This window comes from Vulpes vulpes, chromosome 3 (genome assembly GCF_048418805.1).
Source record: "Vulpes vulpes isolate BD-2025 chromosome 3, VulVul3, whole genome shotgun sequence".
Lineage (NCBI taxonomy): Eukaryota > Metazoa > Chordata > Mammalia > Carnivora > Canidae > Vulpes > Vulpes vulpes.
The window spans coordinates 98,282,682-98,310,429 of NC_132782.1; the positions used below are offsets into that span (position 1 = coordinate 98,282,682).

At 52.4% G+C, this 27,748-nt stretch overlaps 1 protein-coding gene and 1 non-coding gene across 4 annotated transcripts; one reads left to right on the plus strand and one right to left on the minus strand.

The window, feature by feature from the left end:
- Positions 1 to 349: 349 nt before the first annotated feature.
- Positions 350 to 431, plus strand: TRNAL-UAG (transfer RNA leucine (anticodon UAG)). The gene has a single exon. It is a non-coding gene; the product is annotated as a tRNA-Leu (tRNA).
- Positions 432 to 4,550: 4,119 nt separating this feature from the next.
- Positions 4,551 to 26,049, minus strand: SDR42E2 (short chain dehydrogenase/reductase family 42E, member 2). 3 transcript variants are annotated; one of them, XM_072753687.1, is made up of 12 exons: positions 25,987 to 26,049; positions 23,252 to 24,133; positions 22,668 to 22,763; positions 20,631 to 20,688; positions 19,796 to 19,914; positions 19,053 to 19,128; positions 14,827 to 14,909; positions 13,350 to 13,487; positions 12,759 to 12,824; positions 11,028 to 11,091; positions 9,642 to 9,715; positions 4,556 to 6,628 (listed from the first exon to the last, which is right to left on the minus strand). In XM_072753687.1, the coding sequence occupies exons 2-12, from the start codon at positions 24,095 to 24,097 to the stop codon at positions 6,389 to 6,391; spliced, it is 1,860 nt and encodes a 619-aa protein (XP_072609788.1). In that variant the 5' UTR covers positions 24,098 to 24,133; positions 25,987 to 26,049; the 3' UTR covers positions 4,556 to 6,388. The 3 variants fall into 3 exon arrangements, with proteins under 3 accessions (XP_072609786.1, XP_072609787.1, XP_072609788.1); XM_072753685.1 differs by lacking the exons at positions 19,796 to 19,914; positions 20,631 to 20,688 and having other exon boundaries at positions 4,551 to 6,628; XM_072753686.1 differs by lacking the exons at positions 19,796 to 19,914; positions 20,631 to 20,688; positions 25,987 to 26,049 and having other exon boundaries at positions 4,551 to 6,628; positions 23,252 to 24,181.
- Positions 26,050 to 27,748: the final 1,699 nt, after the last annotated feature.

Genomic DNA, 27,748 nt, shown 5'->3' on the forward strand with positions numbered 1-27,748 from the left:
CGGCCGGGAGGAAGCGCGGCGCGGCACCGCCCCCTCGTGGCCGTAGCCAGCATACGACGCACACGGCAAAGCCCACGTACACGCATGGGAGGACTGAATATTAATGCTTAATATTTAGGAACTCTTCTTTCCTTTGTAATGCTGGGTTCCGACCGTAGTTTTTGCTGCCGATCACAAAAGTACTGTGATTCCGAGGCCCAGAAGGGAGGGGGGTCAAGATGCCTTTAACAGGCGCAGCAAACACTCGACTGATATTGCGCATGCGCAAAATCTAGGAGGGCGGGCCATGGAGCGTGAGATGCCACGTCATTAGACTAATATAGTCTCAGCGGAAGACGCTGTAGCGGGCGGTAGCGTGGCCGAGTGGTCTAAGGCGCTGGATTTAGGCTCCAGTCATTTCGATGGCGTGGGTTCGAATCCCACCGCTGCCACACCCAGGATGGTCTCACTTTTCCTGAACCCTTCAATTTGTCTTTCTTCTCACCCTTCAATTTGTTTGTTATCCTTTCTCAGTCCCTCTTCCTTTTTGCTCTTTTCTTACGCTCTTACAAAAAAAAAAAAAAAAAAAAAAAAGAATAGAGAGCGAACGGGAGAAGGAAGAAACTGCAACCCAGGCCCTTTCCTGTCCTAGCCCAGTACACAAAACCACCGATCCGGCTACCTAAAAAACAAAACCAGGGGTGCCTCCTTAATTTCCAGGAGAAAAGCATCTGAGATAACTTTAATAGTTTCCAGCAGACTGCCTACATCTTTAATTTAATGCTCCAGGACTGGAGGCCACAGGCAGCAAACCTCCTTACCCTACAAGGACAAAGGTTGGCTGGGGTGATTTAATTGTGACCTGAGTTAGGGAGGGCTCCTTTCCAGCCCGCTCTGTGTCCTACGGAGAGCCCCAGCTGACTCCACAGACCTCTGTTGGTAGAAGCGTGGCAGGTGATCCTGTGGAAAGGCTCGGGCCTCAGGGGGCTTGCCCCACGTGGGGCTGTTAACCCTGAGGTCCCAGCTTCATTGATCCACCTCCTCTCTGGTCTTCAGGCTTGGCTCAGGGGCCTCTCATCTATTTATTTAGCCAATAACTATGAAAGTTCTGCTGTGTGCCAGAAACCAAGTTCGTCCTGAGGCTACAGAGCACAGAAGGCAGGCAAGTCTTCTCACTCAGTGTTACAGCTGTGATCATTTCAAGTTACAAACCAGTGAGGAGTCTTATGCAGTGCAGCATGCAAACCTGGCCCAGGTCAACCGAGGAGGTGACATTTAGCTGGGACTTGAAATGGACAGGTTAAGTATGGGAGAGAAGAGTCCCAGGAAGAGGAAACAGCATATGGAAAATCCTAGCAGCAAATGAGAGCCTGGTGAGTCTTGAGATGCTTTAAAGGCAATTCAGGGCAGCTGAGCAGAGAGCAGCGTGGATTAACCAACCACAAGAGATGACGCTGGCATGTTAGGCAAGGAGGGTCATGAAAGCCACATGAGGCTTTGAACTTCATCCCGAGGGCAATAGGAAACCACAAAAGGTTTTAAGCTAGAGGGAGGCATGTTCCAATTTTGGGTTTAGAAAATTGGGTTTAGAAAATGCTCCCTCTGGCAGCAAGAACAGGAGGTTCCATTCAAAGTCTACTGCAGCTGTCTAGGGGAAGGAGTGCCTTGTACCATGGTTTGGTTGTGACAGTGTGTAGGACAGAAAGGGTGGGTCAGACAGACACTGTGGAAGGGATCTGATGAGAACTCACTGATGAAGATGTGAAGAAGAACATATCAAAAGTGATGGCCAGGTTTGGGACTTGAGCCACTGGATGGTGGCACTGGCGGTGTCTCTTCCCTTACTGAGAGGGAACACGGATGCAGAGGAATTTGTGGGAAAGATGGTTTCTATTCTTTTTAATATTTTATTTATTTATTTGACAGAGAGAGAGAGAAAGAGAGAATGAGTAGTGGGGAGGGGCAAAAGGAGGGAGATAGAGAGAGAGAGAGAGAGAGAGAGAGAGAGAAGCAGCCTCCCCGCTGAGCAGGAAGCCCAAGGTGAGGCTCAATCCTGAGACCCACTGAAGATCATGACCCAAGCGGAAGGCACATGCCCAACCAACTGAGCCACCCAGGCACCCTGGAAAACATGATTTCAATTTGATTCACATTGAGCTTGAGATGTAGTACATGAGCTTGAGTAGGAGGTTGGACTAGGAGGTTGGACACAGAAGTCTGGGGGTCAAGAGAATGCTCTGAAAAAATGACACAGATTTGGGAGGTGGTGGAGACTGAGGCCACGGGAATGGATAGACATGCTCAGGAAGAGTGCACCCAGGGAGGAGAGAGGCCAAGACAGAATCCTGAGGAACATCATCTTAAAGGGAAGACAGTGGGAGGGAGGGGACAGAGAAAGACTGGCCAGGGACAGGTGAAAAACACGTGTGGTGTCATATAGGCCAAGAAGAGTCTTGCAAAGGGGGAGTAGCCAGCTAGGTTGAACAAGGCTAAGAGGCTTGGCAAGATAAAGACTAAAAAATATCCACTGGACTTAACGATTTATGGACAAGGTCATGGATGACCCCCATGAAAGCCATTTTGGATGAGTTGAAGAGAAGAAATAGAAACGTAACTGTGGACAACTTACCACAATATTTGATCCTGAGAAGGAGGAGAGCCATAGGACCAGTACTGAGACAAGGAAATGGGGAATCAATGGAGAATATATATATATTTTTTTCTTTTATTTTTTTAATTCACGAGAGAGACAGAGAAAGAATGAGAGACACAGGCAGAGGGAGAAGCAGGCTCCCTGCAGGGACCCTGATGCGGGACTCAATCCTGGGACTCCAGATTCATGCCCTGAGCCAAAGGCAGATGCTCAACCGCTGAGCCACCCAGGTGTTCCAAGGGACAATATTTTTAAGATGAGAGAGACTAGAGGATACATTTTAAATTTATTTTTTTTAGCAATCTGTACCCTCAACATGGGGCTTGAACCTACAACCAACCCTGAGGTTAAGGGTCACATACACTCCTCCCACTGAGCCAGCCAGGCACCCTGAGAGTGGAGGATATCTTAGACACCCAGTCTTGGGCCTACAACAGGGAGTAGCATCAGTACCCACAAGTGGAAAACATGAATTCACCTTGATGGTCCGTTCGGATTGGCCGCCCACAGCGATAGCTCTCTTCTCTGTATTCACGTTGCTCCTACTCATGTTTCCAAGTAAGCTAGGACCTCCTACTTCTCTCAGAACCTCATGCATGGGCGCTGGTTACCTGGGCAGCCTCTAAAGTGCTCATGGGGACCGAGTTTGTCTGTTGGGTCGAGGGACTGCCTCTTTTTCCACTGGTCAAGACACATGAAAGGAGGGAGGTTTTCTTGACATAAGTGACCCACACTGCCTGTGGGCCCAGAGTGTAAATATTCAGAGCCTCAAAGGAAAGATGACTTAAAGAGAAAATCCAGAAAACAAAGAAACTGATTTTCCTTGTGTTTTTTGAAAGCTGTGTTTTGGCAGAAGACAAAGGATTTAGAAGATTATGTGAACAGTGAAAGCTTGTTTTCCCTGCCCCGAGAACAGATTTCCCAGGATTGATAGAGAGAGGAAAGTCAGAGAAGGTGGTTCATTTAGAGGCACGTGCATTACTAAGAAAGGGAGCCCAAGGGCTGCCAGCCCCAAATGGCCTGAGGTGATGCCAGAGCTCAGAGGAAACCGTTACATGGCTGAGGTGTAGAAATCACCGTCTGTAGTGTTTAGGCCAGTGGGCCTTGGGCAGCTCCTCCACATTGCTCCAGCTGCAGAGGAGTAACCCCCACCTCTTCCACTTTGAAGTTAGATATAACCCCAATTTCCTCATCTATAAAATGGGAATAAACCCTACTGTAAGGGTGGCCCTAAGAATTAAGTAAGAGCATATAGATGAAAGGCCTTTCAAACTGTCAGGAATTAAGCAGACATGAAGGATTATTACTGAGCTTTAAAAAATTATCGGTACAGGGCAGCCCCGGTGGCGCAGCGGTTTAGCGCCGCCTGCAGCCCAGGGCGTGATCTGAAGACCCTGAATCCAGTCCCATGTTGGGCTCCCTGCATGGAGCCTGCTTCTCCCTCTGCCTGTGTCTCTGCCTCTCTCTCTCTGCATCTCTATGAATAAATAAATAAAATCTTTAAAAAAAAATTATCGGTACATATACACTTCAACCCAGCAAAGAGGAGCATATACTTTTTAGCTGCTTCCCAAACTTTCTTACTTGTTCAGCAAAGAGGGATACACTGGGGAGGGCCACGTTGGCTCTAATACATACCCTCCCCTTCACCGGAGGTTTTGTTAGGCTTGTAATGGTTTCTTCTGCCAGGATCCATTGTTTGGTGGGCCAGTTCCACGTGTGTACACTATGATATATACATGGATATATTTACACACTGCTATGTTGGTACTCGTAATTAATACGGAGACAATGGGGAGGGGTGTTTCTGTGGAGAGCAAAGCTTGAGAAATGTTGTGGGTTTGAACATTAAACAGTGATCACCACTGCCCCTATTAACAATTAGAAGAAATATGAGATTATAAGATATGACCAAAACAAGCGTTAATTCTTCCCATTGTAATTATATGGGTACTTTTTCAAAAAGTTATTTTTTGAGATATAACCTACACGTAATATTAATTTCAGGTGTACAACATGATTTATGTATAATGAAATGATCACAACATCTAGTTAACATCCATCGAGACATATAGCTACAATTTTTTTCTTATAACAAGAATTTAAAGGATCTATTCTCTTAGCAACTTTCACATATATAATATAGTATTATTAATCATAGTCATTACATCACCGTGACTTATTTATAACTGGAAGTTTACACCTCTTGACCACCTTAAAACGTTTTGTTTTGGTTTAGATCCTTGCTGGTACAGAAACCTGTGCTTACTAAGTCAGCCCCAGACTAGTAAACCGGAAACCCAAAAAGGCCAGATTGTGTTGGGCAGAAGCCTGGGTCTCAGATGTCCCTCCAACCCCGGCTATCAACACACAGGGAGATGTGCATGACTGAGTGACCCCAAAATATTTTGATTGCAGGTCAAAAGCAATTCTCCTAGATGAACCTATTCCAAGATCTCAAGATGATTTCAGGACAAGCACAGAGGAGCTTGACCAGCGAGGAGGGTTCAGTGTCCCTAGAGAGGCCGCAGGAAACCGGGAAAACTGCAAATGCCAGTCAGGCCGGCACTTAACCCGCTAGTGATGACCCTGGCCAAGCCCCAAGAACTCACCCAGGAGGCGTGGCTGGAGAGGGGTGGAGTCAGAAAGGGAGGGGGCGTGGTTATTGCCGAATTACAGGTAGGAGAGGGTAGGGACCAGATCCAGAGGGAAGAGTAGGGCCAGTCCCGGACAGAAAAACGAAGGGGAGGGCGCAGTCATACCCGCAGAGCCAGAAAGAGGGCGGAACCAGGGCAGGGGAGAATCCGGGGCAGAGACCTCTCTGGGTGGGAGAAGGCCAGAAAGGCAGAAAGGCAGGTGAGGCTGTGCGGCTGCCTCCTCAGTAACGCGGCCTGGACAAGACCCAGAAGGCGGGGCCGGGGCTCAAGAGGCAGAGCAGAGGCGTGCCCAAGCCCCGAAGGCAGGGCGGGGGCGGAGTCAGGACCCGGGGCGGGTCCAAACCCAGAGGGCGGGGCGTGGGGTGGGCGGGGCGTGGGCGCCGGGCCGAGCCCGGAGGCGGAGCAGGGCGTGCCCAAGCCGAGGGCAGGGGAAGGGGCGGAGTCAAGACCCGGGGCGGGAGTGTGGGCGGGCGAGCCCGGAGGCCAGGAGGGGCGGAGTCAAGACCTGGGGGCGGGTCCAAGCCCAGAGGGCGGGGGTGTGAGTGAGGAAAGGGGCGGGGCAAACCCGGAGGTGGAGCAGGGCGTGCCCAAGCCTAGGCCAGGGGCGGAGCCAAGACCCGGGGCGAGCCCGGAGACCAGAGCAGGGGCGGAGTCAAGACGTGGGGCGGGTCCAAGCCCAGAGGGTGGGGCGTGGGCGGGGCAAGGCGCCGGGCCAAGCCCGGAGGCGGGGCAGGGGGCGTGCCCAAGCCTAGGAGCAGGGGCGGAGTCAAGACCCGGGGCGGGAGTGTGGGCGGGGGAACCCGGAGGCCAGGACCGGGGCGGAGTCAAGACCAGGGACCGGGCCAAGCCCAGAGCGCGGGGGGCGGTGTAAGCGGGGAAAGGGGCAGGGCGTGCCCAGTCCTGGAGGTCCGGACAGGGGCAGGCCCAAGTCCAGAGGGCGGGGTGTGGGCGGGGAATGGGGCGGGGCAAGCCCGAAGGTCAGGATGGGGCGGAGTCAAGACCCGGGGGCGGGGAAGGGGCAAGCCTGGAGGCGGAGCTGGGGCGAGTCCAAGCCCAGAAGTGGCGCGGAGGCGGGAACTGGCGGTGGCCGGCGCGGAGGTCAGACGCCCGACGGCTGCAGGCCCAGGAAGCGCAGGGCCAGGGCGAGCAGCCCGAGCAGCAGCAGCAGCCCGAGCAGCAGCCGTAGGAGTGCCCGCGCCGTGCAGCCGCAGGGCCGCTGGCTCGTGGACCGCACGTATTGTTCCACGACGTCCGCGAAACGGAACTTGTCTGGCGCGTAGCCAAGCTGGGCGCGGGCCTTGGCGATCCGGAAGGTGTGCGTCACGGCCACGCTGCGCACCTGCGGGAGAGGCGGGCAGCCAGATGCAGGGCTGTGCGGGTAGCCTTGTTTCACCGAAAAGGAGAGGAGGGCAGAGGTGTGTTGCCCTTCCGCCGCACAGAAGTTTCAAAGAACCCGTATGCTGGGTCTTGCTCCAGGGATGCCCACCTCAAGGAAGATTTACTTTTTCCCTCCCATCTCCATTTTCCTCTAGGGCGCAGCCTCCAGGAGGCCTTTTCTGCTTCACCCCCAGCCTTACTGAACTCGGTCCCCCAAAACTGAAGGCCCCATCACCTCTGCACTTCCCCGTCCTTGCACGGTGCTGGGACTCAGCAGGCATTTACACATTCTTGGGAGTGCTCCTGGAGAAGCTGTGTGTGTGTGTGTGTGTGTGTGCGCGCGCGCGCGCCTCCCCTCCCCCGCCCCCGTCTGTGGCCTGGGTGCAGCTCACCGGAAAAATCCCCCCAGGAAACGCTCTAGGCTTCTCTAGAAGCCCCAGGGCGCAGCCTTCTTGCGCCCTCCCTGGTTAAGCTTCCCTAGGAGAGGAATACAATTATACAGAAGTGATTACTCTCCAGGGTCTGGGCTGCATTTCTTCAAGAGCAGTACTGGTAGTTATCATAACAACAGGCACTGTGTCTGGCCTGAGCTAAATCCTTTCTAGGCTTTATCTCATTTAATCCCCTTAGGCGGTTCTACCACCATCTCCTCTTTACATATTTGGTGTTTTTTTTTCCCCCTCTTTACATATTTGAAAGTTTAAAACATAAGAGACTTGCCCAGACTCACACAGGGGAGCCAGATTCCATCCCAGGCTCTTCCCTGCTATGCTGGGATTGGGAGGATGCCCTCCCACCTCATTTCTTCCTCTGTTGTTCCTCAGCTGGACCCTCGGAAGGGGTCAGAAAAAGCTGCTTGATTTTCCCATAGCACGAAAACGGCTTCTGTGGCCAAGCGGCTGGTCTTGGATGCTTGTGCAGGAGAGGCCAGTCTGGTCCCTTTTTGCCCCAGGTAGTAAGTTCAGGGCCTTGGGGGATACAGCCCGGAACTAGATCAGCAGGGTCCTGGACACAATGCTCTCAAGTTTAGATGTCCTGAACTTTCCTTTGGGAAGTATCCTTAACTTCCTCAGAACTGGTTTAGGTGCCCCTTCTATGTGCTCTGTAGTTCCTCATAGTTTCCTCCAGTGTAGCCTTTATCCGAGTGTGTTGAGTTGCCCAGTTGCTGAGCTGTCTTCCCCTTTGGACGGTGAGCTCCTTGAGGTAAGGGCTATGTCTTGTCTCCATTGGTCAGCCCAATGCCTGGCGCACAGTGGGTGCTCAAACAGTGTTCAGTGAAGCGGACTCTAAAACTGGAGGGCTGGTTGCTATGGCACAGACGGACCAGCAGAGAGCGCCCGAGCCACAGTGAACAGAACCGTCTTTTTTTTTTTTTTTTTTTTTAACAGAACCGTCTTTAGCTAAAGTAGGGATCCTTTACCCCTTCACTGAACAGGGAAACCTAAGAGTGAAACCAGAGGGAGGGGAGCTAAGTCCCGCCCAACCACAATTCAGCAGCACTTCGGCAGCTCGTTTACAAGATTGTGATTCCTGACTGGTTTCACAAGTTGATGGTTAAGCTTGAAATCATTTAGGTCTGGTTTACGTTCGAATGTCAGCTCTGCTACTTAAGTGAATACTCATGGGCAGGTTATTTCACCCCTGTGTGTCTCATTTCCTCTGTAAATGGAAATAACAATCTACAATTTAGTAGTGAAAATTAAATAAGCCAAAGCACAATGCCTACCGCATCCATCAATCAACAGATGGCTGGTATCGTCATTCCCTTTCCTCTGCTAGTTTGCATGGTCTAAGGAGAAGCCACAGAGAAGTGCTTCTTTCTGTGGCCCCTTCTTTATCTGAGTCAGACAGCACTGAGCCTGGAGTATGAAGCCGATGCCAAACCGTGTGACCCTGGACAAGTCACTAGCTTCTGCAGTGCTCAGTTTATCATAAAATACAATCATAATCTCTTGCCCTTCTTAATTTAGCAGGACACCAGAGAGAATCAAATGAGCCCATGAGCTAGAAGGATTTTGCAAGTAATGCCAAATACTACTATTTACAATCTGCATTAAAACATCCTCTCTTGGGGATCCCTGGGTGGCTCAGCGGTTTAGTGCCTGCTTTTGGCCCAGGGCATGATCCTGGAGTCCGGGGATTGAGTCTCACATCAAGCTCCCTGCATGGAGCCTGCTTCTCCCTCTGCCTGTGTCTCTGCCTCTCTCTCTCTCTCTCTGTCTCTCATGAATAAATAAATGAACTCTTAAAAAAAAAAAAACAGAAAAAAAAATCCTCTCTTTTAGGGGTGCTTAGGTGGCTCAGTCAGTTAAGCATCTGACTTATGATTTGGGTTCAGGTCATGATCTCAGGGTCATGATCCCAGGTTCATGAGATCAAGCCCTGAGTAGGCCTCTGAGCTCAGTGCAGAGTCTGCTTGAGTCTCTCCCACTCCCTCTGCCCCTCCCCCCACTTGCACATGCTCTTTCTAAGGAAATTAAGCCTTTATTAAAATCCTCTTTTAAAAATTGTATGTGCCAATAGAAAACTGAATCATCATCGTTTGAGAATAGTATTCTGTACACAGCACTCAATATATCCTTATTACTCAGTAAGCATGAATGGCCAACCGAGAACCACCAGGCTCCGTGTGCATGTGTCTTGAGAGCTGGTAGCCTTGGTGGGTGGCATTTAAAAATGTGAATGTCACAGAACCTGCCTTTGGGAGCCTCCTGTCTGGCAGCGAAGATAAGCTGCTTATGAATGAAGTGACAGGGATGAGGGACAGGCTTAGAGCTAATCACATTGCAGACCAAGGAAGCACAGAAAAGCAAAAGCCCAGAGGTTGGGATGATTATGAAGAAGCTAGCGCTTGATGTGGGCCCACATGGAAGGTTCTGAGACCTCAGACAAACATCCAGTTATAGTGTCAAAGGGGTGAGGGGTGGTGCCGATGGAGGTTGGAGCAGGGGCTCCCGCAGCAGCGGTGCACTTACCTCGCTCCGGGTGAGCAGCGGTGGGATGCTACAGATGGGCCTCAGGGCCAGGTGCAAGTACTCCATCACTGCAGCTGTGCGGGGAGAGAGGGGCCAATGACCGGGGTGCCTCACTCTGTGCAAGCTCCCGGGAGGCCCTCGGGGACAAATCAGTTGGGGGCATTATTTGCTTTGCTAGGGAGAGTCTCTTCACTTTGCCAAATTCTCCCATCCTTGGATTCCTTTAAATCAGTTCTCAGCACACACTGGGGTGCCTAGTTTGGCTGTGAAATGTGTCACAAGGAAGTTGTCATTCATTGTAAAGGACAGACATTTGAAAATAAATCTGAGCAGATTCAAAGTTGTCTCAAATCATGCCTCCTTCTGTCGCTCACTTCTATAACAGTGTGGTCTCCTGAGTAGAAGAGAAAGATGTTGGAGCAGTGGCTCTCAATCTGGGTGGCATGCTGGACCGCTTTTAAAAATGCTCACTCCTCCCGCCCCCTTCCTCTTGCGGATGCTGATGTTATTGGTCTGGGGTGCAGCTGAGGCATTTTTATATTTTATAAGCTCCCAGATGATTCTAATGTGCAGCCACAGTTAAGAACTGCGGGGTTATAGTTTGTGAGCTAGGAATTGGAAGTTTATAAACAATTCTGTACAACTGCCAGAATGTGTGGCTGATCTTTCCTTTCCTGGGGGGGGGGGGGGATGTCAAATAGTGTCAACCATTGTGGCAACAATGGGCACAAGAAGTCACCCCACGTGTGTGGCCCAGTGGGCAAAAGTTTGCAAATCCCTGTTTTCAATGGCAAGCATCCCAATGCATTGAAAACAGATCTTAGCTAAGGTCTTTCAGGGATGCAGCTGTTTGTCACTTGAGGGTCAGCTGTCCCCTGGGGCTGACTGCTCCGTGCCTGGTGCTGGCTCTGCATTCCAGCTGGAAGGAGGCCAGCAGAGGTGATGATGGGGGGTGAGACCCGAAGAGTGAGGAAACTCCAGATCCCCCAAAGCAGCCTTCACTTCAGGGTGACCTCGGGGGACAAGGCAGCCCCAGGGCTCCCTCTCCTCCTGATTGGCATGATGCCTCCCACCGCAGACCACAGGGCCAGGTGTGAGCTTTGGAGTCAGCCAGGCCCAGGTGTGATTTCTGCCTCTGCTGCCTGCTCGCTGTGGCCCAATCGCACCCACCTTGCAAGTAGGACGGGGCTCATTCAGGGCGGGGACTTCGGGGAGGAGGTTGCCAGGCAAGTGCAGATCGGGCTTGGGGCACCTGCCCGTGAGAGTGGTGGTCTCCTGAGATTCTGTGCCTTCAGTGCCTCACTTGCCGCCACCTATCCTGTCCTGGGTTTGAAATGAGGGGATGCATGTGCAGCTGGCACATAACAGACACCCTCCTCTCCTTACCTGTTAGGTAAACCCAGGAAGTAGGCACCTGGATCCAAGGCTGGCTGTACCCTAGCTTCTCAAACTGCAAGGAAACAGGGTCTAAGATGAAAACAGGTCTTTCAAGGGCTGGTGTGGAAAGGCTGCATGTTCCCTTTACCCTGGAGCTGGTAGGTGTACCACCTGGCCCCCTGCTTGCCTACCCCACATGGGTAGTGAACCCCACAGCCAGCCCCAACCTTGCCCCAGTCTTGAAGTGGAAAACTTTGATCTAGAAAAGTCAAGTAGGGCTTAAATGCATTCGTCAGTTTTTAACCTTGGATCGTTCATGTCACTTAGGTATTATTTACATCTGCTTATAGCCAAAACCACTCCAAGGCACAGACACAGAATGATTTTTCTAGAATTGACTTTTCTGCTATTAAAGAATTAAAAAAAAAAAAAAACCCAACACCCCAGCCTATGTGTATAGGGTGGTAGGAGATGCATGAAGAGAATGGGTTGGCACAGGGTGAAATGAGGTCTTCGCTTGTATAAAAACTCTCCAGATCAAAAAGACTGACCATCACAAGGGTTGGCAAGGATGTGGAGAAAAGGAACCACTGTCTTACACTGCTGTTGGGAATGTAAAATGGTGCAGCCACTTTGGAAAACAGTCTGGCAGTTCCTCAAAAGGTTAAAAAGTGAGATAACACAAGACCTAGCAATACTACTCCTGGGTATACACCAAGGGAAATGAAAATGTAACGTCCACAAAAAATGTATACACTAATGTTCAAAGCAGCATTATTCATATTAGCTCCAAAGTAGAAAAACTCCAATTTCTATCAACCAATGAATAGATAAACAAAATGTGGTATATTCCTAGAAGGGAATATTTTTTTGGCATTATTGCCAAATAGGATGAATACTAATATGATGCAGGTTACACATGGTTGAACTTTGACAGTATGATGCTAAATGAAAGAAGCCTAACACAAATCTTCACGTAGCCTATGATTCCATTTATATGGCATGTCCAAACAGGCAAATCCACAGAAACAGAGAGTAGATTAGGGGGGGATGTGGGGCTAGGGGTAGGGTTGGGGTAAAGGTGTAACTGAGGGGGATGGTTCTTTTTTGGAGGATGATGAAATGTTCTAAAATTGGTTATAGTGATGGATGCACCACTCAATATGCTAAAGACCACTGAGTTACATGTTTTAAATAGGTGAATCGTAAAGTATATGAATCATATCTCAATAAAGCTCTTGACATTAATGTGCCCACATGCCGTGAGGATGGATCCTCCAGTGCGGGGTTTCTGGTCGATCCCTTCCAGGCAGGCCTGGCCCCAAGAAGGAGTCTGTAGAGTACTGGATGGGAGGCCAGGGTTCCCTGAGGGGCTGCAGCATTGGGAGCCCCAGGGCCAACACCTCTCTATGTGCGTCAGTCTACCCTCTACTTGTGCCTTACAGAGCTTTGTCATGTAGTATGGGGGCGTCACAAGCAAACTAGCACAGGACAAGTCAACAGAAAGGAATCAGGCTGGGAAAGACTAGGGGAGTACGTGGTCCCCCAAAGGGACAGCCACACCCAGTTCTGGCCAGTTCCAATGTTGCCCAGTGGATACTATCACCAGAATTGCTTATTGCTTTTTAATGTGAAAGCTTCTGATTTTCTGGAAGAAGGAAAGGATGACAAGGAGAGAAGATGTGCAAAATCCCAGAATTCTCACTCGGGGTGGGGGTGGATGGACATCTGGGCACCTACCAGTGGGGCCATCCACTCGAAGAGGTTGACACTCTCCCCATCATTGATGTAGTACGCCTGGCCACTCTGAGGGGACATACAGGGAGACGGACAGTCAGGCATCTGCCCCCCCACCCTGATCCCACCCTTTTGGATAGCTCAGCAGCTGCTCCGACCTCCTCAACTCTCCTGAGCAGCCACTGAAGAGTCATGGCTGTTCCCCAGCCCTGGGGACAGACCTGGGCAATTTTTTTTGAATTCTGGGGCTGCCATGCTGACTAGCTTTGTGACCTCAATAGAGTCACTTGACCTCTCTGTACCTTAGTTTCTTTGTCTGAGAAATGGGAAGAAAATAATGGAATCTCCCTCTGCAGGTGTTGTGAAGATTACATGTGATGGTGTATATAAAACACTTAGCATTTGGTGACCATTACTTCAGGACCAACAATTCCTACATCACGGGGTCACTGCAAGGAGTTAATGATGCTCTATAAAGACATCCCCACCCAAGCTTCCCTGGGCCTACAGTCCCACCAACCATCTTGAATTGGGGAGAAATGTGCATGAGCCAGGGATCCCCTAGTGATGGGGACAGCACCACAGGAGACTCACGGCCACGTAGCCCTTGGCAGCGGTGAGGGCCTCAGCGGCCAGCACGTGTGCCTGCACCAGATTGTGCACGTGCACCCAGTTCATTTGCGTCTTGCGGTCCCCAAATCGGAACATGAGTAGCCTCTTCTTGATGTGGCTCTGGAGGGGGGATAAACACAGACTCATGCCTGGAGTGGCTCTGAATACCATCTATAGGATGATGGCTCCCAAATTTCTAGCTCTAGGCCAGACCTCTCTGCCCAAGACCCCTGTCCTGATGTTTCCATGTGGTGGCCATTTGTCCACGTCCTGGAGGGAGCGCCTGACATTCTGGCTCTTGTTGGATTCACACACACACACACATATACACACACACACACACACCCGGTCCCATCTCAGTAGACCACACTCAGAGGCTCAGGCTGAAACCCTGGGCCTCCGCTGGCCTCCCCTTCTCTCCACTCCACATCAACTCATGTGCAGAGCCAGCTGGCTCAGCTGGTACGCTCTGGCCAGAATCCAGCAGCTTCTGACCACCCCGACTGCTGCCTCTCTCCTCTCCCTGGACACCCAACTAGTCTGAACTGGTCTCTGTTTCCCCGCATGGTCCCTGCGGCTCTTCCCTACACGGCCGGGGGGATCCTCCTGGATCTTAGTCACAGCCTGTGTCTCCCAGCTCAGAACCTTCAGGATGCCCACCTTGCCCCCCCAAAAGTCCTGACAATGGTTGAGGAGGCCCTTTTGATCTGGCCCCAGCTACTCTCTGTCTCCTAACTCCCCAGGCTCCAGCCACACAGTGTCCCTCCCCCCCCCCCCCCCCCCCCAGGAATGGGCGGCAGGCTCCCATCTCAGGGCTTCGGACTCGCTGTTCCCTCTGCCTGGAAGGCTCTTCCTCCAAATACTGGTGTGATCGCCCCGCCACCTTCTTTGTCATTCTGGGTGGCATTCACCTGCCACCTGCTTGACGAGGCTCCCAGGCTGCCAGGGCACCCAGCTCCCACACCCTGCCCCCCCTTCTTTTCCATCGTACCTCACACCTTCAAATGCTCCTTATCATTTCCCATGTTTATTTCCCATCTCCTGTGAGAACAGGAGGACAGGAATCCTCGTCTGTTTTACTCACTGATCTGTCACAAAGCCGGGAGCCGCGACCTTTGTCATACTCAGGTTTGTGCCCCAGCTGCCTGCTCCGTTTGGACCACCTTCTCTCTCCCACCCCGTTTCCTTGGTTAATTCTTTCTTCTCTTCCTGAACAGCACAGGTGGATCCTGGACCTGCCCCAGGATGGAGCCAGGCCCTCTCCCCTCTGTGCCGGCGTTGCCCTTCTTCCCTCCACGGAGCCCTTGCAACACAGTGGCCCAGTGACCGTGGCATCGGTCTCCCTGGCCAGGCCGCGAGCAATCTGAGGACAGGGCCTACAGTCCCTGAAGGGCCCCCATCCACGCACACAGCAGCCAGGCTCGCCCTGTGCCTCAGGCCCAGGGCTGGGCTGACATACCGCCACGCGGGGCAGGTGCCTCTGCTCTTCAGGGCCATAGATCCCTGGGGGCCGGAGCACACACGTCCGCAGAGTCCCTCCTCCTAGGACACAGGGAGGGTGATCAGGGGCTTGGGGAGGGGGTGGACCAGCAAGGAGAGGCACAGAAATGCTGTCCACACCTCCCGGTCCTTGCCTGGACAGGTGTGCAAGGAAGACAGGCCTTGGGGTTTCCTTATTCAATTAATTATTCTCAGTCAGTCTGTTAGTCATTTAACAAACAACATTCAGAGGTTCCCCCAACGTCTACCTCCAGCACTGGGCCCTGGGATGGGTGCTGTGGAGAATCCAAGGATGATCAAGAAATGGTTCTTGCCCTCATGATGCTCACAGGTCAGTAATGGGGTAAAACTTAGATGCAGGTATGTGTGCAGCCCATGAGACAGATGTAATCTTTGACTCCCTAGCACTCTACAGACATAATCTCTTTTGACTCCCCTGAGAGTTAACTGCACCCATTTTACAGATGCACACAGAGACCCTCACTCCCTCACGCCAACGGCTGTAGCTCTTTCCCTTTCCTGATCATCAGCTGCCTAAGGACTATGATGGCTCTCAGGGAAGTCCTACTATGTGCCTGGTGCTCTGGTAAGCCAGAGTTTTTTTGGCCTTCAGGATGGGAGCTGTAATTATCTCTGCTTCCTGGATAAATGAACTGAGGCTCAGAGAAGGGATTTGCCTAAGGGCACACAGCTCAGCCTAGAGGAGCCGAGATGGGGGACCAGAGCTGAGGTTCCTGCCACAAACGGACCTTTTCTACTCCCTCAGCCTTGGTCTCCTCATCTGGAAGATGGGCACTTGCAAGCAGTGGTAGTAGCTGTACTTTCCAGACAATCAGTGGAGAAAGGAAAAGACAGGAGCTGTCAGCACGAGAGCCTGGGGGCTGTGCTGTCCCCCTCGCTCTCACTGCTCTGTGCCAGTAGAGTCTCCCAGATCAACTCAGAGCTTGGTCCAGGGCTTCCTAACTTTTCTGCCCAGGGTGCCCTGCATTGATGGAAAGGGTGAAGAAGTCTCCCCTGGGGAAATCTGGAGGTGCAGCCTGAAGGGCTGCCACAAACATATTTCTCTCAAGTCTTAAGAAAGCCTACAAAATTGTCAGTTTATCTCATAATCCATTTGTTGAAGATTAAAAAAAATTTTTAAATTACTAATTTGTAGATTATTTGCTTCTCAATCGTACCCCCTTAACTGAGGTGGAGTCTTGTGGGAGATGCTCCACTTTCTGGGGCTCAGGTTTCCCAAGGGGCTGCACCTCAGTTTGGGGAGCCCCTCTCCTTCCACACAAAGTCTCAGAGGACTGTCAATCTAGATGCACCAGATGTGCCACTCTCCCCTGCAGTGGTGGCCATGGGACCCAAGTCAGGCTAATGACATATTCTCACCCAGGAACGTGAAACCAGGATCTAAAATCCCATGAGTGGATTCACCCTGAAGATACTGGTCACAACCAGCTCCTGCCACCCAGTCCCTGGAGCTGCCCCAACCCTATCCTTTCCAAGCTCTGGTGGTCATTTTTCTGCAACTATATTTTCCAGAAACTATCTCACATCCTTCCGCTGTAAGTTCCTTTCACCAGAATATGAGCCAGGGCCGGTGTCTTGGGTCATAACCAACACCCAAACATCCTCACTTTACAATGAGGCCAGCATAGTAGGTTGAGAGGTGGCCCCCGACAAGGTAGGTCGACATCCTGGAACCTGTGGATATGACCTTATTTGGATGAGCATCTTTCCAGATATAATTAAAGATCTCAAAATGAGATCATCTTGGATTATCCGGTGAGCCCCAAATTCTATGTGAGTCCTCATGAGGGACTAACACAGACATGTGTACCCTAAAGAATGAGTGGGGCCACCATAAGCTGGTGAGATGAGGAAAGATTCTCCCCTAGAGCCTTTGGAGGGAAGCAGCCCAAATGGCACTTTGATCTCAGACATCAGGCTGTGAATTGTGAGAATCATGAGAGAACACATTTCAGCTTTAAGCCACCAAGTTTGTGGTCAGTTGCCCCATTTGCACTGAGCTGAGATCTGCAGTCTCAGGGTTCTGCTTCAGGGATGGGAGGCCCTTCATGCTGGTTAGAGGCAGAGTCTCAGGGACCAGCCTGTGTTAGCAGACACTGGAAATCACCCAGGGTGACCATGGCTGGACTCCTGGAAGGCAGGTATCAGGTAAGCTATTCTGTAAACAGCCTGCAGCTAATTTTAAACTCTGGGGCACCTGGGCCTGGTGGGGGGAGGTCTGGTTGCAGCTGACATTGGCCGGCAGGGCACTGGGCAGCTACGTCACAGAGGGGCGGGGCTCAGGGTATCCATGACTCCTGACTACGGAAAGCTGGGGACGCTCGTATAAATAATTCTTGGCCAAAGGATTAAGTGTCTGGTTTGCAGGCTGCCGGTCCAGCCAGGGAAGGCCCCAGGCAGAGAAGAGAGCTCAACCACACATGGTCAAACCCCTGAGAAAACACAGCTGGATGTATGTTCCCTCTGGGATCCGGGGTCAAGGCCTGACAGGTCCAGGGTGCCAGGGTAGGGTGGGGAGATTTTAAGGAAAAGAAGACACCTCATGGGACACCTGGGTGGCTCAGTGGTTGAGCGTCTGCCTTTGGCTGAGGTCATGATCCTAGGGTCCTGGGACCAAGTGCCGCATCAGATTCCCCACAAAGAACCTGCTTTTCCCTCTGCCTATGTCTCTGCCTCTGTCTCTTTCTCTGTCCCTCATGAATAAATAAAATCTTAAAAAAAAAAAAAAAAAGAACCATGCTTACTCACCTGCTCAGCTGTGGCTACAGGGAAGCATGATGGTTCAGCTCCAGGCTCTGGTGTCAGGCCCTCTGGTCTAGGGGTTTGGGGTTCAAATCCCACCTCTGTCCCCTAATAGCTATGTGTCCTTAGCCAAGTCCATTCACCCCTCAGCCCCAGCCTCCTCCCCTGTAAATCTACAGATTATAATTGTGAGGATCTCTCACTCTCCAGATCTACTTGGCTCCTAAGTTTGGATAGTAAGAGAAACCAGGTTTTCTGTTCTTTTTAGTTTCTGAGTTTCAGAAAGCAAATAGTGATAATTTGGACAGCAAGGGATTTAGCTGGATCATTCTGGCTCCTGAGTTTGGAACGCAGGGGATCCCTCAGGTACTTAGCTCACATGGATGCTATAAAGAGTTACTGAGAACTTTGCATATAAAATTAGTATGAAAAATAGGGCTGGGCATACAGTAAGCCCTTGGTAAATGTAAACTGTTCATATTCTCTTTTTTCCTTTCTAAATAGTGCCTGTTATTATTTTATTCTCAGCTCTTCGAGGTAGATTCCACTATCATCCCCATTTCGTTACAGGTGAAGAACCTGAGGCATGGAAAAAAAGTGTATTGGCCAAGGTCACATCACAAAGCTAAGAGATGGTAGTGGTGCTTGGATTTGAACTCACTTGAGTCTGAGCCAGTGTATGGGAGCAGCTACTGTGTCATATACCTGTCTCTCTCTATATATCTATTAAGATCTGTTTATGAGAATGAGAAAGAGAGACAGAGGGTATGCACAAGTTGGGGGAGAGGCAGAGAGAGGATCCTGAATCCTGAGAATCCTGTGCTGAGTACAGAACCCAGTGGGATGTTGGGGCTCAATCCCAGGACCCCAAGATCATGACCTGAGCCAAAATCAAGAGTCACTCACTTACCTGGCTGAGTCACCCAGGAGCCTGTCTATCCATATTCTATTATTATTTCTCTATAACCACAGGAGGCAATATGGTAGGGCAGCCGAGGCCGTATTTTCTGGTAAGTCATTGAAGTTTGAGCATTCAAGCCCTCACTTGCATGGCCTTTCCATAGTGCTATGCCTCATTCCATATTCATCATTTTGTACTCTTTTATCTAAAGAGCATACTTAAACTAGATCCACTCCTACATGGCAGAAAAAAGGCCCACTTCTATCTGGTTTCTCCCCCACTCGAGACTATGAGCAACATGAGGGCAGAGACTGGACCTGACTTTCCCTGGACTGTATCCCTGGTGGGGTTCGGGCACATAGCAGGCGCTCAGAATTTGTGGAATGATGAGTGATGAAGGCCCAGGGGAATTGTCCTTTAGAAAGAAGGTGAACCTCAGAAACATAGAAGCTGAAAGCTGGACTCACCCATGCATTCTGGGGGAGGCAGCAGGGTGCACACGCATTTGCCCTGACACCCACCTGGGAGAGGTGTTCCATTGGCCATAAGGGTCAACTGGTCAGCGATGGCTTTGGTTCGTGAGTAGTGGTCCATGTGCTGCCGGAGGAGGACAAGAAGAAAAGAGCCACCAGGTAGGGGTCAGTGACACTGCTGGCAAGGCCTGGCCAGCCCTGCTTCAGACCACACACGGCTAGATTCTGGGCCCCCACTCCCCCAATAGGAAGCAGCCAAGCCCTGAGCCTCAGTGCCCTTCTTTTCTCTTGGGGTGGGAGCCACGGGAGCGAGCTCAGAGCAGTAACAACAACCAGGGCTCTTCCACTCAGGGAGGCTCTTGCCGGCCTCCGGGGCCTGCTCCGGGATGCAGGTGCTGCATGTGAGTCGGATGACCTGTTTCCACCTAGTTCTTTAGTGTTTGTGTTTTTTTCACATACATCATCTCATTTCCCGCTCTCTGCACCCCCATGGGGTGGAGTGGTCATGCCCAGATGAAAAAATAGAGGCTCAGAGTAAAATGACTTGCGCAGGTTCCCACAGATAGAAAGTGGTCTGGCTGGCTCAAGGCCAGGTCTGTGTGATTTCAAAATCCCTGCTGGCATGGTCAGCTAAAATAGGAGAAGGCTCATGCTACTCAATTTTAGGGATCCCCTCTTCATGGGACTAACCCCGAGTTGTGAAGGTGATCCTGGTTTCCACCCATCCCTACCCTGTGGGCTGTGGGTCCGAGGCCCAGTGGCCCTGCCCACCTCTCCTGGAAGCCAGGTACCTTCTCCAGTGGGAAATATGGCACAGTGTCCTCATCACCCTGTTCTATGGGCTTCCCGCCGAATGCGACATTGACCGTGCTGGTGTAGATGAGCCTTGGAACCCGTCGACGGACACAAACTGCAGTGACAGGGGCACACAGCAACACACACACACACACACACACACACACACACACACACAGGGCCAATGTGAGTAGGAGTTGGCTGAGGAGGTGCCCACTGGGACCTCCTTGAGAAAATCCACTGACCTCCACCCAGTCTTTGACAAACATCCTGGCCTCTGGGGCCCTCCCAGAATATAGATATGCTCAGGAGGGGAGTGGGTCAAGTTCCTGCTTCATGGGGCCCTGGGCGCCAGGTTGGCTCACTCCTCCTTCTCAGTATAGCCCTGGCCCCTGAGCTACCTTGCCAGGGACAAGTCAGAAGAAAGTCTCACTTGATGGGGATATAGAAAAAAAGACACTCTAGGACTAGAGAGAAAAACAGGATGCAGGACAAGGCAAGACATGCCCAGAGAACCCAGATGTAGGTCTTCTATTTTGGAGTTTCAGTGACTTTTCTAATCCTAATCCCTGAAATCCAAACCCCGCTGCCCGTGTCCCCAGACACACTGACACACTATGGCCACGCTGACCCACCCCATGCAGGGGCCTGGGCAGGTCTGCAGTACACTTAGGATGTGCTGCCCACAGGCCCTCTGCTGGGGGTGGCAGGGGTGGGGGAGGAGGGTCCCACCTCTGTCCCCCTCCCCCATCCCCAGAGGTGGGCCTGTGGCAGGAGAGGGGACAGAAGCAGGAAACACACAGCAGGTCACACTGAGCTCTGAGCGCCTACCATTGATCACTAGTTTGGTGCCTCCAACATTTATAGACTCAATCTGCTCTTTTTGCAGCTAAAAGACAAGACGGAGGTGGGAAAGTTGTGGTGCTGCTCATGCCTCATTGCTGAGGCCATAACGCTGGGCTGAGGGGGGACGGGGCAGGGGGCTGCAGAATGTCTGGCTCGGAAGCAGGGATCTGAGAGGCCCACAGGCAGTGGCCAGCTCTGCCCACCAGCTCCCAGGGCGGCTGGGGGAGGTCCCTTCCCCTGCCTGGTTCTCAGCTCCCTCATCTGTGAGGGCAGACCCCCCAGGGTGGTCAGCAGGATTGAACACATCCCGTGGGAGGACCTGGTACAGTATCTGACACAGAAGAGGGACTCAAAATGTGCGGGGTTGTCTCCTCACTCTGGAAGTCTAGGTTTCCTTAGGGTAATACTGCCATGCGCTAGCGAGGTTGGGGTGTGAAAAATAAAAACATCTTGTGTACACATGAGAGCTGCTTGTGTTCCCCCCCCCGCCCCCAGGACAGGGCAAAGCCTTTATAGCTCACTTAGTCCTTACAACCAACCACAAGATGGGTTCAATCTTGATTTCTAAGCTATATTTATTCATTGTCGTAGGTTTTGTTTAATAGGCAATATAATTGCAAAGTTAAAAATAAGTCAGACAGGGGCACCCAGGTCACTCAGTCAGTTAGGCATCTGACTTTTGATTTCAGCTCAGGTCATGATCTCAGGGTCGTGGGATAGTGTCTCGCATAGGGCTCCGTGGTCAGCACTGAGTCTGCTTGAGATGCTCTCTCTCTCTCCGTCTCCCTTTGCCCCTCCCCACACCTTATGTGCTCGTTCTCTCTCTAAATAAATAAATAAAGTATTTAAAAATATATTAAATAGGACGCCCCGGTGGCTCAGTGGTTGAGTGTCTGTGTTCGGCTCAGGGCGTTGATACCAGAGTTCCAGGATCATTCCAGGATCAAATCCTATATTGGGCTCCCTGCAGGGAGCCTGCTTCTCCCTCTGCCTATGTCTCTGCCTCTCTCTCTCTGTGTCTCTCATGAATAAATAAATAAATAAATCTTAAAAATATTAAATAAAAAATAAATAGAACATTTAAAAAACCCTCAAACAGTAAAAAGGGTATATAGTAAAAAGGAAATTTTTTCCCCACTCCTTTTTTAAAAAATATTTTGTTTTTATTTATTTATTCATGAGAGACACAGAGAGAGAGAGAGGCAGAGACATAGGCAGAGGGAGAAGCAGGCTCCCTGCAGGGAGCCTGATGTGGGACTCGATCCTGGGTCTCCAGGATCACGCCCTTAGCTGAAGGCAGGCGCTCAACCACTGAGCCACACAGGGATCCCTTTTCCCCACTCCCGATTGCCTGCTTTTCTTCCCACCCCCCCCAGAGGCAACCACCACTACTGTTACAGTCGGTGTATTTCTAGAGATAATCTATACTTATTAATATCAGCACATACACACATGTGAGCATATAAATATTTATCCTAGCTTTTTTTTTCCCATACAAACAGGAGGATGTCAAACACTGTTTTTGCACTTTGGACATTATTCTGTTATCAGAACATATTGAGTCACTTCATTCTTTTGCATGGCCTCGTAGAATTTCAATGTGTGTGTGTGGATACCTTATAATTTATTTAAATAGTCCTTAACCGATGGGCATTTACATTCTTTCCCGTGCTTTGTTATTATAAACAATGCTGCGAATATACACACAGCGTGATTTCGGAGTCTATGGGTATCTGTATGTTCTGACCTCGTGCCCTCACCCCGAGAGGTTCTGACGTGAGTACCAGTACAGATGAGGAATCAGAGGCTCAGAGAGGTTAAGTGAATTCCCCCTAGGTCATACAGCTTGAAAGGGGCAGAACTGGCCTTTAGTCCCAAGGATGCAAAATGCAGGCTGAGTAGAGTCCAAATCCTTGCTGGATTAGGTGAGGGGCCATAATGAATACACGGCATGAAGGGGTGGGATGGACAGAAGCCGGGTCTGAACCCTGTGCTGTTAGATAATGTACGTGGGGTGCTCACCTTCTCAGCACCAGACATTCCATAGGATGCCACATGGAAGACACAGTCCACCCCTTCGAAGGCACGATACAAGGCTTCCTCATCTCGGACGTCCGCCTTAAACAGAGAAGGAAGAGCTACAGACAGGAGGTTTGGGTCCAGGGCAGAGATCTCAACTCTGCACGTTGCCAGGTTCCAGGGTTGGGCCTCTGATCCCACCCTGGCCAAGCACCTGGAGGAGAGGGGTTGGGGCAGGATTTACTATGTGATTCTACAGGGCATCACGGTCTTCACCATCATAGCCAGCTCCATTTACCAAGCTGAGTCACAGGGGCAGTACTCGGCGTTCTACATGCACCATCTCACTGACTCCCCATAAGATCCTTGCACAGCCTCCTTTCTCTGGGTGAGGACATTGAAGCCAGAGTTGTGGAGCCCTGTGGCCATGGCTGCCAGCTGGGAAGTGCCAAAACTTAAAGAGTCCCACTCCAGGAGCCCATGCTCCTCAACACCATGCTACTGGTTGCACATCAGACACTGTCCCCAGACCTCCACCCCCAGCCTGGGCCCCCCTCCCAGGACCCTCAAGATGCTCATCATTGCACCTGGATGAACTCGGTCCCTGGGGACAGCTCCCACTGGGGCCTGCGGAGGTCGAGCAGGATGACAGAAGTGCCACTCTTGGCCAGGCTGGAACCCAGACTAAAGCCCAGGTAGCCTCCTCCTCCTGTCACCAGAACCTTCTGCCGAGGGGCCTGCATGTGTGCAGTCTGAGTCTTCTGCTGCGGTGCTGGTGTCGGGGCTGTTTCTGGCTCACTGGGTTTGGGCCCAGTTCCAGACCCCCGTCTGGGCGCAGGCTCTACTGCTGGCCCAAGTAATGGTGCAACTCCGGGCCTAGGTGTGGACCCAGCTCCTGACCCAGGCCCCAGACCTGGCCCAGGTCCTGAGACAGCACCAGGCCCTGGCCTAGGTCTGGACCCAGCTCCAGGCCCTGGTCCAGGTCTTGGAACAACACCAGACCCTGGCATACGTCCGGACATAGCACCATGTACTAATCCGGGTTCTGAAGCAGCACCAGGCCCTGGCCTATGTCCAGACACAGCACCAGGCCCTGGTCCAGGTCCTGAAGCAGCAACAGGCCCTGGTCCAGATTCTAGAACCACACCAGGCTCTGGCCCAGGTCTAGACACTGCACCAAGCCCCAGTCCAGGTTCTAGAACCACACCAGGCCCCAACGCAGGTCCTGACACAGCACCAGGCCCCAGCTCCAACCCCAGAACAGTAGTTGGCCCTGGTCCAGGTCCTGAAACTGCACCAGGCATTGGCCTAGGCCCTAACTCAGATCCCAGGCCTGAGACTCCTCCCCAGGCCTGGCAGACAGGGCAGCTCTTCTCGCCCTGGCCTGCAGCTTTGCAGGCCTCTGGGGAGGAGCCTGCTGGGTTGGGCTTCATCCTCTACTGAGCCATGCAGATTGAAGATCTGTCCACCTGTAGAGAAAAACAAAAGAAAGAACATTCTAGAGTTGTCGGATCATGTGGATTATCAGACTAAGGGGAACTCCTGGTGGGGCCTAGAGATGCTCTGACTTCCCAGTGAACCTGTCCCTTTCAGAATTTTGAGAACTTTCCAGGTGGCTGCTGCCTCCCTCAGAGAGAGAGAAACAAGGCAGTTAGGCCTTGGGTTTTACAGCTGGGGAAACTGAGGCCCAAAGTCACACTGCATGGGTGAGGTTTACACCAAGCATTCCGGATTTCTCTACCAGTTCTTAAAAATCCTAATTCCCGCATAGTATCAGAGGAAGACAGATCAGATCATGCCCAGGGAACTGCTTTCTGACTGGGAAGGTGGGGAGGGCTTCCTGGAGAAAGAGGTAGACAGAAAAGAAGGGAGAGGATGACAAGGAGAGGAGACGTGGAGAGAGGAGATGGGGAGGAGGAATCCATGTGGAATTCCAACTGCCACACCACCTCTACCCTGACACCTGCTGCCTCCGGTCCTCCTAGGTCCTCTGGCTGTGCGGCGGCTGGCACCGCAGGTCTGTGCAAGCCCTCTGCTGGCTTTGGGGTCAGGTCTGTGAGCCCTGGGATCCAGCGCTGAGGATCCTATGGTCCTCACTCCAGACTTAAAATGAGCCAGGCTGTCAGCCACTATCACTATCATCATCCCACCCTCTGCCCGCTGCCTCCTACTCCACCTGAGAAGATGTGCTCCAGGGGCCAGACCACCATCATCACCATTAATAATGGCAGCAACCACGTATGGTGGGCCAACCGTCTGCCAGGCCCTGTGGATACACAGATAGGTGTCTCTGCCCTGCCTGAGGCCGGCTGGCTGTAAAAAAGAAGGGGCATGCTGACTGGCTAAGTGATGACCCCGTGGTTGGTGCTGGTGGTGCCACGGGGCAGGGACCCTGACAGCTATAGGGACTGTTATCTTTTAGGCTCTGTTGTCACTGCCCTGCTCTCCAGAGTTCCAGGTTAAGGGACACAGTCACACCCCATACAGACATTGGCACTCAGGGGTTTAACAGGGAGGAAACACCCCAAATCTGAGTCATCATAGGAGATGAGTCTAATTCCCCTATAGGGAGGGGGAAAGGGTGCAGCCCCACGGTGGAGCCCTTCTTTACCCAGGATTCTGTTCAGGGGACTGGTCTCTGGGACCAAAGCCATCTTTCTATCTTATGGGGATGCTTTTTTTGTGACCCTTAGGCAAAATCCTTAAAACCTCAGGGTACCTCAGTATCCATAGCTGTAAAATGGACCCAAGTAACCCTGGCTGCTCCGTCTACCCCACCAGGCGGTCATGAAGAGATGCCAGAGCCCTTGGCAGGGCGCTGGGAAGCAGTCTCCAGGAGGGCTCCGCTCACCGTCCTGTCCCCGCGCCGGGAACAGCGCCGGCACCGAGCAGGGGATAAGGAGCTGCTGACCGCGCCGCACCGCTAAGAACTCCGCATCCGGGAGCACCGGGCACCGTGGCTGCGCCCCCCGTGACCCGGGCCGCGGCGGCACTCACTGCCCCGGGCAGCCCTGTGCACTACAGGCTCCTGTCCCCATCCCTCAGAGCTGGAAACTGAGGCTCAGGGAACATTCGCGAACTTTGATGGGGTCTCAATAAATGGGTCGGCCGGGTCACCAGGGACTCGCAGTGGGGTGTGGGTAAAGGAACTGGGGAAGGGGCGTCGGGGACCACCCCGGCCGCATCGCCCGGCAGGGGCGGGCAGGAGCGGGCGCCCCCGCCCCCCGCCCCCCCACGCCCGACTCCGAGAGCGGCTCCCGCCTCGCAGCTCGGGGAACCCCCCCTTAGGCTCCCCGCCCCCCGGGGTCCCCGCTGCGCTCACCCGCCGGGCTCCCGCGGCGCTGCGAGCTCCCGGCGCTGCACCCAAGGTCTCGGCGCGGAGCCCGGCGCGGCGGGGCGGCCCCTCCCGGGGCGGGGCTGAACTCCGGGACCGCCCCCGCCCCATCCCGGCCCCGCCCCATCCCGGCCCCGCCCCTCGCCCCGGCCCCGCCCCCGCCCCATCCCGGCCCCGGCCCCGCCCCTCGCCCCGGCCCCGCCCACCATCCGGGCCCCGCCCCCCACCTCTCGCCCCGCCCCCGCCCCACCGGCTCCCCGCGCGGGAACAGCCGCCTTTTGCAGGGCGGTGGCCGCAGGCTCTCACAGCGGGGAAACTGAGGCCTGTCGAACAGGGAGCGGGTGCAATGGGCCCAGATGCTGGTGCAGAAAGGACGCAAAGGCCCTGCCGCACAGTGGTCCTAGAAACCCAAGAAACAACATTTCTTTCCTCAGCCCCCCATACCCTGCGGGTGGGTCTGTCGCCCCAACTCGTTCCTCTCTAGGCAGCCTGCCTCCCGCCCACCTGCTGCTTCCTGCCTTCTCTCCCTCTTCCTCGTCCATCTACTCATCATCCTACCTGTTCTTCCACCCACCTCTTTACTCATCCATATTCCCCGTACATTTCTTTCTTTCCTGTCCATTCTTCCATTCATCTATCTATCCACCTGTCATTCTATCTTTCCACCTCTCCGCCCAGCCTTACATCCATCCAGTTCATTCCATGTATCTTTCTTTCCTCCCGTCCACATCTGCCTTCCTTCCTTTCTTGTATTCCCCTGCCCATCTCTGGGTTCATCCATCCTCTAATACAGTCATCCCACGTTTAGTGGGTGCTTCCTTGTTGTTGGCCTCTCCCTTGTGCTGGGGACCCAGCTGGATCACACCACTCCTGAAGATCCATTTGCAGGTGGCAGTAGCAGAGGGGCAGGCATGTGCCCGACAGCGGGGCGCTGCTGCTATAGTGGAGTTCTGAGAACTGACTCTGAGCTGGGAACACTGAGGCCTGCTCACTTTGGTGTGAAGAAGCTACTAGAAAGGCTTCACCCGTTGGAGCCTCCTCTGTGAGCATAGGTGGTGTGGGGAAGAGAAAAAAATCTTAGCCCGTACATGTTATGTGCCAGGTGCTAAGGTATCTTCCCCAATCCTCACAACTCTGTTTTGACATAATTTTAGAGGCAGGAAAATGGGTTCAGAGTGATAAGAAGAGGCTCAGAGTGTGGTGGATAAAGGCCATGGGGTCAGCCCTGGCTTTAAATCTCGACCTTGCCACTTTCTTGCTGTGTGTCTCTGGGCAGCTACAAGGCTCCACATCCTCATTCATAAGCTGGGAGTGGTGCGTGCTTTACAGCCGTGATGTTGTTGGGCTTGTAGCAAACAAGGTATAAGCGACGAGGATGGTGCCTGCATAGTCAGTGCTCAACCAAAGGCAGGTGTTACCGTTATATGAGAGATTGGGATTCAAACCCAGGTCCTGTGCCTCACCACTTTCCAAACCTTGTCTGACGTATGTCCATCATTCTATTCCCAAAGACCAGCCCCTCCTCTCCCACCAGCAGGGCCACAGGGCTGATAGCCCCAGGTCCAGCTGGCTGCTCTTGTCCTGCTGAGAGCATAGTTTACCACACAAGAGTTATACGTTGAATTGTGTACCTCCTCCACCCCCACCCCCCAAATTCATATGTTGGAATCCTAACCCCCAGGACTTCAGAGTATGACCTTGGAAATAGGGTCATTGCAGATGTGATTAAAGATAAGGTAATAGAGAGTAG